The 17,346-nt window shown below is 39.8% G+C and overlaps 1 protein-coding gene across 1 annotated transcript in view; it reads right to left on the bottom strand.

Moving 5' to 3' along the window:
* Nucleotides 1-219: 219 nt before the first annotated feature.
* Nucleotides 220-17,346, bottom strand: part of Brr2 (U5 small nuclear ribonucleoprotein l(3)72Ab) — a 63,519-nt gene continuing 46,392 nt past the window's right edge. Inside the window, exons 28-37 of the mRNA XM_088233252.1 lie at nt 15,174-15,410; nt 13,932-14,113; nt 11,504-11,675; nt 10,016-10,176; nt 8,657-8,808; nt 8,432-8,564; nt 6,049-6,187; nt 4,875-5,051; nt 3,062-3,304; nt 220-478 (exon numbers count right to left, since the gene is read on the bottom strand). Coding sequence (XP_088089378.1) covers nt 242-478; nt 3,062-3,304; nt 4,875-5,051; nt 6,049-6,187; nt 8,432-8,564; nt 8,657-8,808; nt 10,016-10,176; nt 11,504-11,675; nt 13,932-14,113; nt 15,174-15,410 — 1,833 coding nt within the window. The 3' untranslated portion in view covers nt 220-241. The remainder of the gene's footprint in view (nt 479-3,061; nt 3,305-4,874; nt 5,052-6,048; nt 6,188-8,431; nt 8,565-8,656; nt 8,809-10,015; nt 10,177-11,503; nt 11,676-13,931; nt 14,114-15,173; nt 15,411-17,346) is intronic.

Here is a 17,346-nt window from a genome sequence, read left to right as displayed (position 1 = left end):
TAAATAGCTTCTTTTTTAAATGAGCATTTATTACGATTTTATCATTTTTATTGTCAAAAAATTGTGTGAGCATTTTTTAATTTTTTTTTACACACACACAGGCCGTGCCTTTGTTGGATTTTTTTGTGTTTACGTACTCGTAAATATTTTAATAAATAAAAAATATTAAAAAGAGTTATGGAGATTAGTGGACGGGTGGTTTGAAATGACAAGGCGCGGTTCAGGTGGTAAATTTATTAGGCTAGTCGGAGTCGGAGTCGTCGGGCTGGTCCCCGACGCGGATGGAGAAGGCGTACTCCTGGTCGCAGCCGAGGTAGGCGTCGCTCATGAAGTACAGCGTGTAGGCGTGCTGGCCCGGCGCGCCCGCCACGAACTCCAGCCGCACTTTGGCCTTCTGCGCCAGCGCCACGCGCTTGATGGACACCAGCGAGTTGGTCTTCGGGTCGCCGATCACCACCCACCATCCCTCCTCCCGCTTCTGCAACGCAACACAATCTTCACAAGACGGCACAAGATTGAAAAACAAGCATAAAATTGTATTTGATGTAAAAGATTCTTCTGTACGTGTGTTGTCTCTAAACTCCTACTAAATGGCTGAACCGATTTACGTGCGGTTTTTTGCATAATAAAGAGTTTTGCCCAGTGCATATTTAAAGATCTTAAAAACTTCAATCTAATTATTTATCGACCTACCAGGGTTGCATTTCGCGAGAACGCACATACAGTAAAACCTCATTTTTACGTTAATAGTAACGAAAATTACGTCTCATTTTTTTTCCATACATTCTCATTAAAATATCCCCCCAATTGACGTTTTAAACGTCGTCCATAACCGCGGTTTTACGTTGAAAATTTTTCGAAACTCATTCGATCCGTCAAAGGACGCCGAGCCAAAGGTGAATAAAAGCAAGGTAAATAAAAAAATGTGCAAATCATTGTCTCGAACTAAATTCAAAGTACGTGCAGTGTAATTGACCATTTTGTTGAAGTGTCTAATTTTGACATTTTACTAAATTGTGACGTGCGGTTGACGCGTCTTTAGGAAGAATAAAGTCTTTACATCAATAAATTACGATGCAGAAAGTAAAAAAAAATGGCAATAGAAATATTATTTGAAGTTATAAACATAATTTGGAAAGAAGATAGTTTAGACAGTTATCATAAAAGTGTGAAACAGTTTTGCCGCGATGTAAATGACAGCTGAAATTCTGTGTTGCCATACTAAAAAAAAGTGATACGATATGAATTAAATTTTCCAATATTTAGGGGAAAAATTGTTGTACGCATTTTATGCAAATTAAAATTTTTATTTTTGTGTTTTTAAGGTCAATTGCAATAGAAATATTATTTGAAGTTATAAACATAATGTAAAAAGGATATTGTTTAAACAGTTGTCACAAAAGTGTGAAACAGTTTTGCCGCGATGTAAATGACAGCTGAAATTCTGTGTTGCCATACTAAAAAAAAGTGATACTATATGAATAAAATTTTCCAATATTTAGGGGAAAAATTATGCAAATTAAAATTTTTATATTTGTGTTTTTAATGTCAATTACCTACGTAAAATGATTAAAACATGCATTTTTAAAAATTCAATAAAAAATAATTGATTGTAGTATTGCTTGAAAAAATACAAAATATTTTTAACTAAATCATTGGTAAATATGAATAATCCCCAATCATGACAGTTCTTACAATTTTTCTGCAGTATATTTAGTTTAGTCTTGAGCAATAATTGTATTTTAATTAAATTTAATTTTTTCCATACATTTTTAATTTCCTCACTTTAGCGAGTTGCTCCCTTGAAAAACGTAAAGTAATTAAATGTGTACAAACAGCCATAGAATTAAGATTAGTCCAGAAGGAGCTTAGAATCATATTTGAATACATCGGACTGTGTCCAAAAATTCCCCCACCAAGCAAAGGGTCATTTAATAGAAATAATTAAATAAATTAATTAACTTTTACCATAAAATATAAAACAAATTTTATTTTACATTAAACTGATATTTTTATATCATGTTAAATAATATGCGATGTTTTGAAGATAATGTCGGTCAAATGTCCACCACGGCGTTGTTTAATCCGAGGTCCGATTTTTATAAGTTCTCTCATTAGATGATCAAAGTAGGGTGGAAAAATTTACTACCCTGGCGACACTAACGAAATTTCCATTTTGTTTCTTCGACAATCTGACACATGGAAAAATAATACAATTTTTAATCAATGTATTTGCTACATACACATTAATTTGCTAATTACACATGAAATAAAGATCCTAGCAGTATTTCTACACTAACGAAATTTCCATTTTGTTTCTTCGACAATCTGACAGATGGAAAAATAATTCAATTTTTAATCAATGCATTTGCTACTTACACATTAATTTGCTAATTACACATGAAATGTGATTTGATCCTGCTTCTTAAAGATCCTAGCAGTATTTCTACACTGACAAAATTTGTTTCTTCGACAATCTGACAGATGGAAAAATAATTCAATTTTTAAGTAATGCATTTGCTACATACACATTAATTTGCTAATTACACATGAAATGTGATCTGATCCTGTTTCTTTAAGATCCTAGCGGTATTTCTACACTGACGAAAATTCCATTTTGTTTCTTCGACAATCTGACAGATGGAAAAATAATTCAATTTTTCATCAATGTATTTGCTACTTACACATTAATTTGCTAATAACACATGAAATGTGATACCATTCTGTTTCTTTAAGCTCCTAGCAGTATTTTACACTTAAAAACGACACAACACGGCATAGTTGAATTCAAATCAGGAGTTGCGGGCTGAACGACGTCTACAAAGGAACTAATGGGTCAATACGTGAAATTATTATTTTATGAGTAGTTGCCTTTTGTTTGATGTGCGTATGCGACTTCTGGACTATTATTAATTCTATGCAAGCAGCATTAGTTTTTGTGGATGTCAATCACTCATTTTCTTTAACTGGATGTTTGGTAATACAAATTAAAAACATTCGATACATTGATTAAAATCTAAATGTTTGCGCAAACACATCTTATTGGGACAGTGTCAATTACCTGCGGGAAGTGGGGCGCGATGACGGGCCCCGCCAGCTCGTCCTCGCGCTCCAGCGTGACGGCCACGTGCACGGGCGCGCCGGCGCGCAGGCTGTCCGGGTCCTGCACGCTGTACGTCAGCTCGATGTTGGGGTAGCGGTTGCAGAAGCGCGCCACGTCGGCGGTCTGCGTCTCCGACAGCTGCAGCAGCTTGGCGCGCGCCTCGTCCTCCAGCTCCATGATGTCGAACACCGTCTCGATGCCCTGCGTGAACAAACACATCAAAAGTTATCTACAATAAATGTCTATGTGACTTTTAATATTCGTGTCCCGAATAAGTCTGTACCAACTCAGCTATTTCTATCCATCGATGGACATAAGTCTCGCATATGGCTTTTCACACTCGTTGCTAGTAAATAATTTCACCTGAAATATAGAGTCATGACTCCAAGAAGCAACTCAGCATTTTCTATTGAATTAAATTCATTATAAAACATTTAAGTTTGTAAGTGAAAATTCTTGATGGAAGTTCATTGTAATTTATTATACAGTGTGTTATTTAAACCCTGTCACATCCGAAACCACGATGATCGGTATGGGCAAGAAGACATATTTGCATATTCAAAACAATATTTAGAATGCAGATTTTTTTTAATAATAAAATATTTAAAAAAACAAATGGTTGCTTACTTCTGCAAGGGAGAAGCGAGGGGGGGGTGGCTATGGATTGACAGTGTATCAGACTTCCCCTCCCCTCACGCTTCTCCCTTGCAGAAGTAAGCAACCGTTTGTTTTTTTAAATATTTTATTTTTGCAAATTTTATTCGTTCTAAAAAAATATTTTAATGTGCCAATATGTCTTCTTGGTCATACTGATCATCGCGGTTTCGGACGTGACAGGGTTTTAAGAACACCCTGTATGAATAAAAGATGAGTGATACTTTAATCCACAAATTTGGAATATCCAATAATTCATTATATTCTGCAAAACACGAGAACAGCTTCCTGCAGTACATTAACATTGTCCCTACCATGGAGAAATGAACAACAAAGTAGCGTGGCCTATAAAGAGACCCTAGGGCGCAGTCAATGCCCAGTCCGGTCAGTCCGAAGACTCAACTCAACGCAGTCGCTCACTTCCGGTATGTAGTTCAAGTGCAGACACTTCAACCCATCATCGCTGTTACGCTCGTGACACCCAACCAAGTGCTGTATCTTGTAATATGTAATAAATACGCATTGAAAAGCAATTTTGTGTTTTCCGTTAATCTCTAACTGGGGTAGGAGCTCCGACCCTCAGCAACGGTAATCCTAAAAATCTGCAGTTCTTCACATCGGCTTGATAAACCCCAAACTTATATAATATATAGTCTAAATGGTGTTGATTTGAAAGCTGAGAAACAAAAATAACAGATGATTTAAAATGGGAATCCCACATATTAAACATAATTAAAAAATCCAATTTGATTATCTACTTGATACAAAAAGCCTTCTCATATATAACACCGAATATGCTACTGGAAATATACAAATCCTATATCAGACCGACTCTCCAATATGGGTTTCAGATATGGAATCCCTATTTTGTTAAGGATATCAACTTGTTAGAAAGAGTCTAAAGACGAGCTAAAAAGTTGTGGCCGAGCCTGGAATGGCTTCCAAATGTGGAGAGATTGGAAACTCTCGGTCTGACGAGAAAGCGGTGACCCGACAGAGACATGCGAGATACTCGACAGTCACTATGGCTGCCCAAATTCGGATCCCATGTTCGCGCTTCAACGAGCTGCCCGTCTTCGAGGCCGTCGGTGCGGAGAGGTGGTCGCCCGCATCTCACCTTCTGCGTGCACCGGGCGACGAGCTCGGGCGTGAAGTGCGGCAGCTGGCGCAGGTACGACTCCTTGGCCCACATGGCCTGCGTGACCATCTGCGCGAGCTCCATGGCGGCCACGGCCGGCGACAGCCAGCCGTTGCTGGACACGACGTCGACGCACGCCTGGATCAGGCGGATGGCCTGCGGAGAAGGAAATTTACACATCGATCAAATTAAATACAACATCGATACAATATTACATTATATTATATAGATCATTTGTTAATTTAATTAATTAGTTCAACAATGTTTTGAGTATGTCCAAATGCTTGCAGACCGGCTGGATTTTAAATTCGTTGCAACAGAAAAGTAAAAAACATTTTTGAAAAGAAAATATGGGAGTCTAGGCATCTACAGGGCTAATGACTTGTCATTGGCTGGTTTAAGTGGCCACATTACACACTGTGTAACATTCACCATTCTGCCTATGCTAGGACATCCAAATTTCCTCAACTCTTCCGTCTGTTGACTTTTGTGAAGTAAGAGCTGAAACCGGCTTAAACCAGCCATTGACAGGTCATAAGCCCTGTAGATGCCTAGACTTCTATATTACCTTCTCTTAAATGTTCTTCATCTCTGTTGTAATATGTTAAGATAAAGTAATTGTTATTTTTGTTAATAAACTATGATGATTGATTGATAAAGAATGACTAAATTGCCGTTGGGCATTAGTTAAGTGTGATAATTTTAAAAAGCTCAGGTTACCAGACTTCATATCCATACTCGTATAAAAGCGGGTATAGCCTCTAATCGATCAATTTCCGGCCATTTTGGACGCATACCAGCACTTTTGCTGAGTAGGAATATTTAATACAAATAAAATATGTAATGTTAAAACGATGTATTTTGTCATTTTTGTAATTTATCTTGATTTCGAATTAAATGTCAAGCTCACATTAAAACACGGCTGGCGGTTAAAGAATGACTAAATTCGCGTCGGGCATGAGTTAAGTGTCATAATTTTAGAAGGCTCGGGGTAAAACGCAGTCTCGTATTTTCTCCACAGAATTTTTCAAAACTTTATCTTTGCTATGGCGGGGTTCAGGATAATACATCCGTTATTTTTAAGTCTACTCTTTTACCCGCGTAGAGCTGTTCCAGCGTACACGCGAATCAGAGAGTCGACGATCGGACTGACCTTGGACAGCACGAGCTCCGTGTCCTGCTGCAGCTCCGCGCTGAGCTGGATGCGGGAGAGGTGGGCCTGCAGCAGCAGGTTGGCCTTCACGTGCGGGTCGTTGTAGCGCGTGTTAGGCGCCGTCGGCTTGTGGGGCAGTCTGCAACACGATACCAATATTCACATTCAAGAATCAAATGAATCCGTCATATTCGATTTTAAAATGACAGAACTTTTAACAAAGACAGTAAAATATTAACAAACCATCACGCCGTTTCCCCGTAGGGGTGGCAGAGAGGCTAGAACGCCACATCACTCTATCTTTGCATACAGACCTCGCTTCCGCTACATTCATTCGTTCAGACTGGCTGGATTTTCTCCCTAGGGAGTTATTCATACTAAAATTTGTTGCAACAGAGAGGGAAAAGGTAAAGTGGCCACTTAAACCAGCCAATGACAGGTCATAGGCCTGTAAATGCCGTTCTCAAAAATGTTTTCCATCTCTGTTGCAACAAACTTGAATATGAACAACTCCCTAGGGAGAAAATCCAGCCAGGCTGCAAGCATCTGCAGACATACTCAAAACATTGTTGATTCAACTACCTGGTAAAAGACGAAGTATAAAAAATTGGAAAATTGTTTTCAGGCGTTGCCTAGTAGGTGATTTGGTTCAGCTGGGTGAATCTCACTCGCGTGATAAAGGTTTCAGCTCTCTTACTTCACAAAAGTAGACAGATGGAAGAGTTGAGGAAATGTGGGTGTTAAAATAAAGGCAGAATGCTGAATGTTACACAGTTTGTAAAGTGGCCACTTAAACCAGCCAATGACAGGTCATAAGTCCTTTAAATGCCTTGACTCACATATTCCCTTCTCAAAAATATTCATATATTTTATTTTTTTTTTGCACCACAACAGGCTAGGAGGCCCAATTACAGTGGTGAATTATATCACAGAACACCCAGGCTTGAGAAAAATCACATTTTTAATTTTTGTGTTCTCACCGGGAATCGAACCCGGAACCTGCCGTGCGTGAGTCAAGAGTCTTGACCACTACACCACGGAGGCCGCATCATTCATACATCTTCTCACGCACACACGCCGATTATTCCTACTTTTGACATGTCCATCTTCAAGTATTTGATGGACTCGATCGTGCCACGTCTTTCTCGGTCTTCCTCGTTTTCTGCATCCATCAACTTTCGCTGTCCATTCGCTCCACATGTCCGAACCGACGCAGCGCCCCTTTCTTGATTCTGTCGACGATGCATGTCTCCTCCTTACACAGTTCACAGATCTCGACATTTGTGCACCTATCATACATCGTTTTACCACACATTCGCCTGAGGGATCGCATTTTGACAGCGTTTAACCTACTATCATCATTTTTTCGATTCCTTACTTCACTGCCATACATTAGAGTTGGCACTAGAACTTCATTGTGAACTGCTAGTTTAGTCCCCTGCGATAAACATTTGTTTGCCAAAGTAGATTCCCCCTGTTCCCGGCACTCACCCTCCTTTTGACATCTTTCTCGGTCTTTCCATCCCTAGTAAACATACTTCTCAGATACATAAATTCTTCTAGCTGATTCAGAATATCTCCGTCCGAAAAATATATTCGCATCATATTAGTTTTTCAAAGGATCAGCAAAATTTAAAAAACGGCCATAATTGAAGATTATTCATATTTACCAATGATTTGATTAAAAATATTATGTAATTTTTCAATCAATATCACAATGTGTTTTTTTAATTGAATTAAAAAAAAAAACGTGTTGAAATAATTTTATGTAGGTACTTAACCTTAAAAGCACAAAAAAAAAATGAATTTGCATAAAATGCATACAAGAATTTTTTCCCTAAATATTGGGACATTTCATTTATATGGTATCACTTTTTTTAGTATGGCACCACAGAATTTCAACTGTCATTTACATCGCGGCAAAATTGTTTCACACTTTTATGATAACTGTCTAAACAATCTTCTTTCCAAATTATGTTTATAACTTCAAATAATATTTCTATTGCCAATTTTTTTAATTTTCTGCATCGTAATTTATTGTTACAAAGACTTTATTCTTCCTAAACACGCGTCTACCGCATGTCACTATTTAGTAAAATGTCAAAATTGGACACTTAAACAAAATGGCCAATCACACTGAACCTACTTTGAATCTAGTTTGAGACAAGAGTTGACGCATTTTTTTATTTACCTTGATTTTACTATCCATTTACGCGGCGGCGCGCTGCTCGGCGTTTTTCGACAGATCAAATGAGTTTCGAAAAATTTTCAACGTAAAACCGGGGTATGAAAAACGTAAAAAACGCAAATTAGGGAGATATTTTAATGAAAGTGTATAGAAACTCGGTCGAGCATTCGTATTTTAAAAAATGCTGGGACAAACCTAGAGCTGAGGGTCTTCAGGAGCTGGTCTTCGCGGTGGCGCACGCAGATCTCATCGTACTCCGCCGCGGAGGATATGATCTCGAGCAGGCCGCGGATCTTGGTCTTGCTGGTCAGCGACAGGCTGAAGAGTTCTGCGAACGAGCGTCGGAAACAATTAAGAATGAAAAGTTTTGAATACGTCCAAACATCCGGATTCGGGTTGATATAGAATGGTACTACTCACCAATGGTCGTATAGTTGATATAATAGTAGGAAGCGATCATGCCCAGGTTGAGCGCATGGCAGTCCATCTCCTCCTCGACGCTGATGCACTTGGCTTGCTCGAGGTCGGCCAGGGTTGTCTCCACCAGCTCCGATAGGTGATCCGACAAGTGCCTGGAAACCAATTACATAATTTTATTATTATTGGTTGCTATTATTATTTGGGTATGCATTGGTCAAGTATTGTCACAACTTCTACATTCTTTGTATCATCTTGATCATGTACCATTGAGGCATCTTCAAGACAGTGACCGGAAAACAATGTTCACATACCTATTTATTAAAATTCCCTGTCACCACATATCCCCACAATTTACACACGAAAATAATAATGTATATGTACATATCATTGTGAATTATGTGGGTATGCATAGGTCAAGTATTGTCACAACTTCTACATCCTTTGTACCCGCAACCACTGTTCACTTCCCGCCTCAGTATCCTTTGATCATCCGCCACATTAAGACCTCGTGTCGTACATCGCGCGTTTATTTTGTTGAACGTGTGCCGGATTATAAACTTGGTTTCCACCGACCACCACTGTTGAGCTCCAGATTGGTGCCGCTCGCAAGTTACCAGTCGGACCACAGCAATTCCATCAAGAACGAAGATAAGGTTAGTGGCACCCATTCCTAATCCATCTCATTTGTTGGGGTTGTGACCGATTGACACTGCAAACCACATATCGAGGATACTCACTTATTTTCATTAAAATTAAATACAGTCCACTCCGCTAATTAATATCGTATAAGCCCTAGGGCTTCACCCCCCCCCCCCCCGCTATTTCTCGACACGCATCCGCGTAAGAATTTGTTTTCCCACCAATTATATTAATTTAAAGCGAGCAGCTTAAAGCTGATATGCTTAAATCTATTTTAACGAAAGTTAGCTGTTGGCACACTTAAACTTTTCCCAAACAAATCTAGTCCATTTTTGAACCCATCGAGACTACACATTGAGGCAGCTTATTCCAACCATCGACAACCCTATTGCTCGGGAAAAGCTTCCGTGGATTTTAGACTGAATCACCTTTTCTCCAGCAGGAGACTGTGGCCTCGAAGACGAGCGTCTCGTTTAAGCTCGAACATTGGATACAAATTTGGGCAGCTACGGTGACTGTCGAGTACCTCGTATGTCTCTATCGGGTCACCGCTTTCTCGCCGTTCCTGCAGCGTTGTGAAACCGAGAGTTTCCAGAAGCCGTTTTAGGCTCGGCGACAACTTTTAGCTTGACTTTGGACTTTTCATATACACATCGATGAGGTTTGAATAGTTTTCTGTGCCGTGTTGCCAAGTCGGAGAAACAAATAATATGCCAGTACCTGTGCGTCACGCCCTGAAGGTTGTAGTAGTTGGGGTTCTGCGTGAGGCGTCGGTAGAGGAAAGTCCAGGTGAGGTAGTCGACGGCGTCCTGCTTGTTCTCCACCGTCTTGGTGACGATCTCCGCGTTCAGGTGATCGTGCAGCTTATGGTCCAAGTGGCTCTGCGAACATACAAATTGTGAGATCGTAAATTACAGACTCTCTAATTGGTTGCGCCACATATAGAGTGTTTCATTTTCATTTATTTATTTTTAGTTACATCGAGAACATTCTCTTTCAATCCGTGCCTCATGTCTGAGGATGGTGATTACGCCTGACTCCAGGCACGGCTCGTCTGCGGACAGTCTCCTCCATCTGGAACGGTCTTGTGCTCTTCTATAGGCATTCGTCAGTGATGATTCTGGTAGCTCAGTGACTGTACCGCTCCATCTTGTCGGTTGACGTCCCGCGACCTTGTCCCTTCGACACTTCCCAGGAGAATAGTTTTCTTCAAACTATCAGAATCTCCCCTGGAAATATGCCCAAAGAACTGCAGGATTCTGGCCGTCCAAGGAATCAGCAGCACTCGCCGCCAACACCACATCTCGAAAGCTTCGATTTTTTTCTTTTCAGATTACCTCAGTGTCCAACACTCCACACCGTACATGAGCACTGAGAAATCCAAGGTCTTCACCAGGATTGAGAACATTACAGAGTATCCCATTAATTCTCAACACATTACAAAATATACATATCAGATTTATAAAAATTGTCAGACATATTACAATTTGTAAATTGCCCTCCTAAGAGGAATCCCACTGTCATGAAATATATCGACATCCGAGGTGATACGATTGAACAACATGATTGCTCTACCTGCCGGCATAACCATTGGCAGGTTGGTTCTGCATCGTGGTAGGTAAAACAACCTGTGTTGCCTTTGTCGAAGATAATTATCAGGGACAAATAGACCGAATTCATTCAGAATATTGGAATTATGTATGCGACCAATAATGCTTCCTAGTAGAATTCCTAGTAAGAAGTAAGTCGGGAAAAACCACGGGTAAAATTCATACTTTCGAGATACAGATAACGCAGAAATTGTCTACAGAACATTTAATAGGTTGCTGTCTTAAATTTATTGCTACCTACTGAGCCCTGGTGAAAATGGTGCAATTTTCCTACTGCGGGTACAATATTTTTCTCTCCGGCCCAATAATAACACCGAATGTACATGTGGTTTTTATATTCAACAAGTTATTTTAGCTGTCAATTTAATCCACTGTGTAGTGTTATCGTATGAATCGATTATCCGATCTGACCACAGGATCTGATAGAGCTTGCCGCGAGAGTTCGAAGAGAGAAGTTCGAACATTAAGGTTGGAAGGATCCCAGTACAGGGTAGGTGATTGCATTTATTCGTATTGGGGTTCAGTGGCAAAGTAAATTAAGATAACGCATAGCAACGCCAAATCCGCGAACCAGTAAAACAAGCAAAATTCAAAATACCTCTATAGGGAGGCACTCGTTGAGGAACTTCTTGTAGAAGTCCTTCTTGGAGGACTGGCAGAGCAGCACGCACTTGGCGTCGTCGTCCTCGAGCGGCCGGCCCGCGCGGCCCACCATCTGCAGCACGTCCGTCAGGGGGTAGTCTTCGTACGCGTGGACCTTGCCGTTGTACCTGGGAAGAGATTCGACATGTTCATTAGAGTGAGCCGATGATGTATGAAGCATTTTATTTTTTTAGACATCAAAGCGAAAGGGGTCTAAAAAGTTGCATTTTGGATCACATTGAACGTAAAAATTATTTAGAAAGATATTCCATACTACTTTTGGCCTCAACCGAGGTTTGAAGTTCATCACTGTCTGAACATTTTGTTAATTATCTATATTGATAAAATTAGTTTTTTGTTAGTAAAAATATAACTTAATCACATTACGAATTCGAACACGTTTTAAAACTACCGAAACGCAAAAAGTTTACACTCCCCGGAACTGATTCCGTCGAGCGCCTGGCTAATATTGACCAAAACAATGGCTCATTAAAACAATGCCACCCATTTATTACAAAACAAAGTGCAATTCATACCCGTAGATGCTTATTAAATAAGGTTTAATGCGCATTATAAAATGTAATTAGACTGATTTTCTTACTTAAATACGAAATGAAAGCCAGTTTGGTGTAAAAAATCAACTTTAAAAAAATATCCAAGCTCTGGTTGAGGGCCAAACGTAGTCCCGAATATATTTTTTTTATAATTTTTGCATTTGCAGGCAACTTTTTAGACCATTTTCATTTCGAAATTCGGAAAAAAAATATCAGCCCACCCTAATGTTCATACCTCGCGACAGAGACTTTTCACTAGATTAAAGCCAACTAGGACTTACATCATTGGAAGAGAGGGGACTTGATAGAAACTTACAAGATACTCAATGATTACGATGACTGCCCCCTGCATGAGATTGACACATCTCAGAATATCAAAGGCGAAGGTAGGAATTGCAACATCTTAACCAGGGTCCAGTAGGTAGCAGATAAATTTGAACGCCTCAACCTAGTAAATGTGCTATACACACATATAGTAACTGTAGGGTAACCAGAGGTGACTTGATAGAAACTTATAAGATACTCAATGATTACGATGACTGCCCCCTGCATGAGATTGACACATCTCAGAATATCAAAGGCTAACTAACTAACTAACTAACCATCACGCCATTTCCCCGGAGGGGTAGGCAGAGAGGATAGAACGCCACACCACTCTGTCCTGGCACACGTCCTTTGCTTCCTTCACATTCATACATCTTCTCATGCACGCACGTCGATTATTCCGACTTTTCACATGACCACTTTCAAGAATTTGTTGTACTTGATCATGCCATGTCTTTCTCGGCCTTCCTCGACTTCTACAACCAGACACATTCGCATCATAAATCTTTTTAGCCGTTCTTTCATCATTCATTCGCTCCACATGACCGAACCATCGCAAAAGACCTTTCTTAATTTTGTCGATAATGCTTAACTCAGCCTTGCATTCTGCTCTAATTTCGACATTAGGGCACCTATCGTACATTGTTTTTCCGCACATTCGCCTGAGGGATCGCATTTCAACAGCATTCAGTCTACTTTCGTCCCCTTTTTTCCAACTCCATGCTTCGCTTCCATACATTAGGGTTGGTACCAGAACTCCATTATGAACTGCTAATTTAGCCTCTTGCGATAGACACTTATTTGCTACGACAGACTTTAAGGCACCATTAACTCTGTTACCGGCACTAACCCTCCTTTCAATATCCTTGTCCATATTTCCATCTCTAGTAAACATACTACCCAGATATACAAATTCTTCGACCTGTTTCAAACTATCTCCATTTACTACAATCTTACATTCAGTCATAGTTACATTTCTTTCAAAGACCATGACGTTCGACTTTTGCACATTCATTAGCAAATCACTCTCCTTGCGCACTTCGTAAACCTTTGTAACCAAGGATTGCAGTTCCTCTTCAATCAAAGGCAAAGGTAGGAATTGCAACATCTTAACCAGGGTCCAGTAGGTAGCAGATAAATTTGAACGCCTCAACCTAGTAAATGTGCTATACACACATATAGTAACTGTAGTGTAACTAGAAGGGACTTGATAGAAACTTATAAGATACTCAATAATTACTAGGACTGCCCCCTGCATGAGATGTAGTAATTAAATCCAAACACAATTTTACGGGGTCATAACTGGAAGCTCTTTCGTCTCCAATGCCAAGATAAACTTCCTTTCCAGCAGGATAGTTTCAGACTGGAATAAATTGCCGAGTCTAGTTGTCCATTCCATTTCGGTCAGCCCGTTCGAAAGCCGTTTGGATGCTTTTCGAAGTCAGAAGAACGCACGCAGAAAGCAGTGCACCGGATAAGTCTCTAACGAGTGGCTCGGCGACTCACGTCTGCGTGTCGGCGATGACGACGAGGTGGCTGCGCAGGCGCAGCGCCCAGCAGAGGTCGCGCGCCACCACGGCGACCTGCACGGCGCCCGACTCCAGCAGCTGCGTGGCCAGCTGGCGGTCGCCGGCGCTGAGCCCGCCGTGCAGGTACGCCACCCCGCGCGACAGCGTCTCCTTCAGGGTCTGAAAACAAACAACTCAGATACATAATTCACTATTATCATGTTAATTTTAAGCGAGCCGCTTAAGGCTGATACGCTTAAACCTATTTTAACGAAAGTTACTTAACTTTTCCCAAACAAATTCAGTCCATTTTTAAATAAGACATTGAGTTGTTGGAGAAAGTCCAGAGAAGAGCAGCTAAAATGGCAGTTTCTTTGAGAAATGAATCATACGAGGACCACTTCAGGGAGCTCGGCTTAAAATCACCGGAAGAGCGCAGGCAGTGTGGTGACTTAACTGAGCAATATAACAACAATATTTTGAGTTTGTCCAAATTTTTGTAGACAAGGACTGGATTCAACTCCCTGGAGAGCCGTTTATATTAACATATTACAACAGAGATGAAGAACATTTAAGATAAGGTAATATAGAAGTCTAGGCATCTACAGGGCTAATGACCTGTAAATGGCTGGTTTGATTGGCCACTTTACGCACTGTGTAACATTCACCATTCTGCCCACATTTGAACATCTATATTCCTTCAATTCTTTCATCTGTTGATGTTTGTGAAGTTAAAGAGCTGAAACCTTTATTTATGCGGTTGAGATTCATTGTAATATGTTAGTATAAACAGTTCCCCAGGGAGTTGAATCCAGTCCTTGTCTACAAAAATTTGGACAAACTCAAAATATTGTTGATAAATTATGGTTAATTAAAGCCATTCCCTATAAATATTCCATATTTTCATTATTGACTTCACTAAAATCAACAAATGGAAGAATTAAAGAAATATGGATGTTCAAACGTAGGCAAAATGGTGAATGTTATACAGTGTGTAAAGTGGCCACTTAAACCAGCCAATGACAGATCGTAAGCCCTGTAAATGCCTAGACTTCCATATTCCCTTATTTAAGGTATTCTCCATCCCTGTTGTAATTTGTGAATTCCATATTTTCCTTTTTAAATCTCTTATTTTTTAATATGTAGTGACTACACAGCACCGCAACACACGGGTGTGTTTAGGACAGTGGGGGAATGGTTATTTTGTTGGCGTCCCCCTCGGGGAGGGTGCGGCGCTCACCTTGTCGACCATCCGCTCGAGGAAGGGCTCGATGTCCTCCTGGTCGGCGTGGAAGAAGCGGCCCGGCCGGCCGTCGGCCGCGGCGTGCGTGAGCAGCTCCACGGCCGCCACGCGCGCCTGGCGCCGCCCGGGCACGAACACGAGCGCCGGCTGCGTGGCGCTGTGCCGCGCGACCGCGTCGTACGTGGGCTTGGCCATCGCCGCGAAGCGGGACGCGTTGTGCGAGATGTTGATGCCCTGGAATCGGAGATTCGACACGGTTACATTCATAGCAATGTCAATGGTACCAATATTCAATACAGGAAATCTAGGAGTACAAATGGACGAACATCTCTGCTGGCGAGCTCATACTAATGAACTAAGCGGCAAAATATTGTTCAGTCTACACTCACTTAGAAGGTTGCTAAAATTCTTACCCATTAATACTAAATGCACCCTCGTACAAGCATCACTACTGCCCATTCTAGATTACGCTGATGTTTCCAGGACTGATTTAAGCTGTGAGCAACTCGATACACTTGAACGACTTCAGAATACATGCACAAGGTACATTTTTGGTCTTAGGAAATATGACCACATTTCTGAGTATCGTAGGCAACTGAAATGGCTCAAAATTAGACAGCGGAGAGACTATCGCTCCCTCTCACTTCTGTTCAATGTACTTCATAGTCCTAACGCTCCTATATACCTGCGTCGACGCTTATCAGTTCATGGTTTACCTCTTTGTTCTCATTCTCGAGGCACTCTCTTAATACCCATCCACAATTCCTCTTTCTTCTCTAACTCATATAGTGTCCACGCGGCTCGGCTGTGGAATCATCTCCCATCCACCATCAGAGATGTTACTACATTATCTCTGTTTAAATCACGTCTGAAGAAACATCTCCTTTCTCTTCCTTAATCTCTCTTCCTTTCCTCTTTCCTCTTTTTTCCTTTTTCCCATTGAGTAATAGTTTTGATTTAAGGTAATTTATAAACAAATACGTTTATTTCTATTTTCATACATCTTTAGCTTTTCTATTGAACATGTTCTGTAACTTGAATTATAAAAATAAAGCTTTTATTTTATCGGTCGGTTGGAAGAAATTGCCATTTGGCAATAAGCCGCTAATGGACAAATAAATAAATATCTGTCAGGAAAATGCAGGGAGATTTCATGCAATCTGTACCTTGAAGGATAAACCAACGGAGTCTCATTGAACAAAGTGTACAGGAAACGAGATTTTGTGGATGTGTGCAAAACATGATAACTTTTGAACCAAATCGGATACATTAAAACCTCGTTTGTATGTTCCTCGATTTTACGTTTTCCCGCTTAATACACCAAAATGTTCAGCACCCATTTTTCTTCAAACATTCTCATACAACTATTCCCCCCAATCAACGTTTTTACATTTTTCATCACCTCGGTTTTACGCTTAAATTTTTTCCAAATTCATTTGATGTGTCAAAAAAATAATGTCGTAATAATGATGCCGCGGATAATTTTTTCATGCATTTTGGAGAAACTTGCATCCTACAAATACCGATAAAAATATATTAAATGGATTTTGAAACATTAAATTTAATTTCAAAATCAATGTGTATATTTTACAAAGGTATTTTCAATCACAATTTTGAAAATATATAAAAACACAAAAATTAAAATTTGAATTTGCATAAAATGCAAACAATGATTATTTCCCTAAATATTGGGAGATTTTATTAAAATGGTATCACTTTTTTTAGTATGGCAACACAGAATTTCAGCTGTCATTTACATCGCGGCAAAACTGTTTCACACTTTTTTGACAACTGTTGAAACGATCTCCTTTTCACATTATGTTTTTAACTTTAAATAACATTTCTATTGCAATTGACCTTAAAAAAACACAAAAATTAAAATTTTAATTTGCATAAAATGCATTCAAAAATTTTTCCCCTAAATATTGGAAAATTTTATTCATATGGTATCACTTTTTTTAGTATGGCAACACAGAATTTCAGCTGTCATTTACATCGCGGCAAAACTGTTTCACACTTTTATGATTACTGTTTAAACTATCTTCTTTCCAAATTATGTTTAGAACTTCAAATAATATTTCTATTGCCAATTTTTTTAACTTTCTGCATCGTAATTTATTGATGTAAAGACTTTATTCTTCCTAAACACGCGTCAACCGCACGTCGCAAT

Source organism: Micrasema longulum, unplaced genomic scaffold (genome assembly GCF_059751315.1).
Source record: "Micrasema longulum isolate JH-2025_06_02 unplaced genomic scaffold, ASM5975131v1 h1tg001079l, whole genome shotgun sequence".
Lineage (NCBI taxonomy): Eukaryota > Metazoa > Arthropoda > Insecta > Trichoptera > Brachycentridae > Micrasema > Micrasema longulum.
Note: the sequence above shows the minus strand (reverse complement) of the source record. Positions and strands in the feature narration are given on the sequence as shown.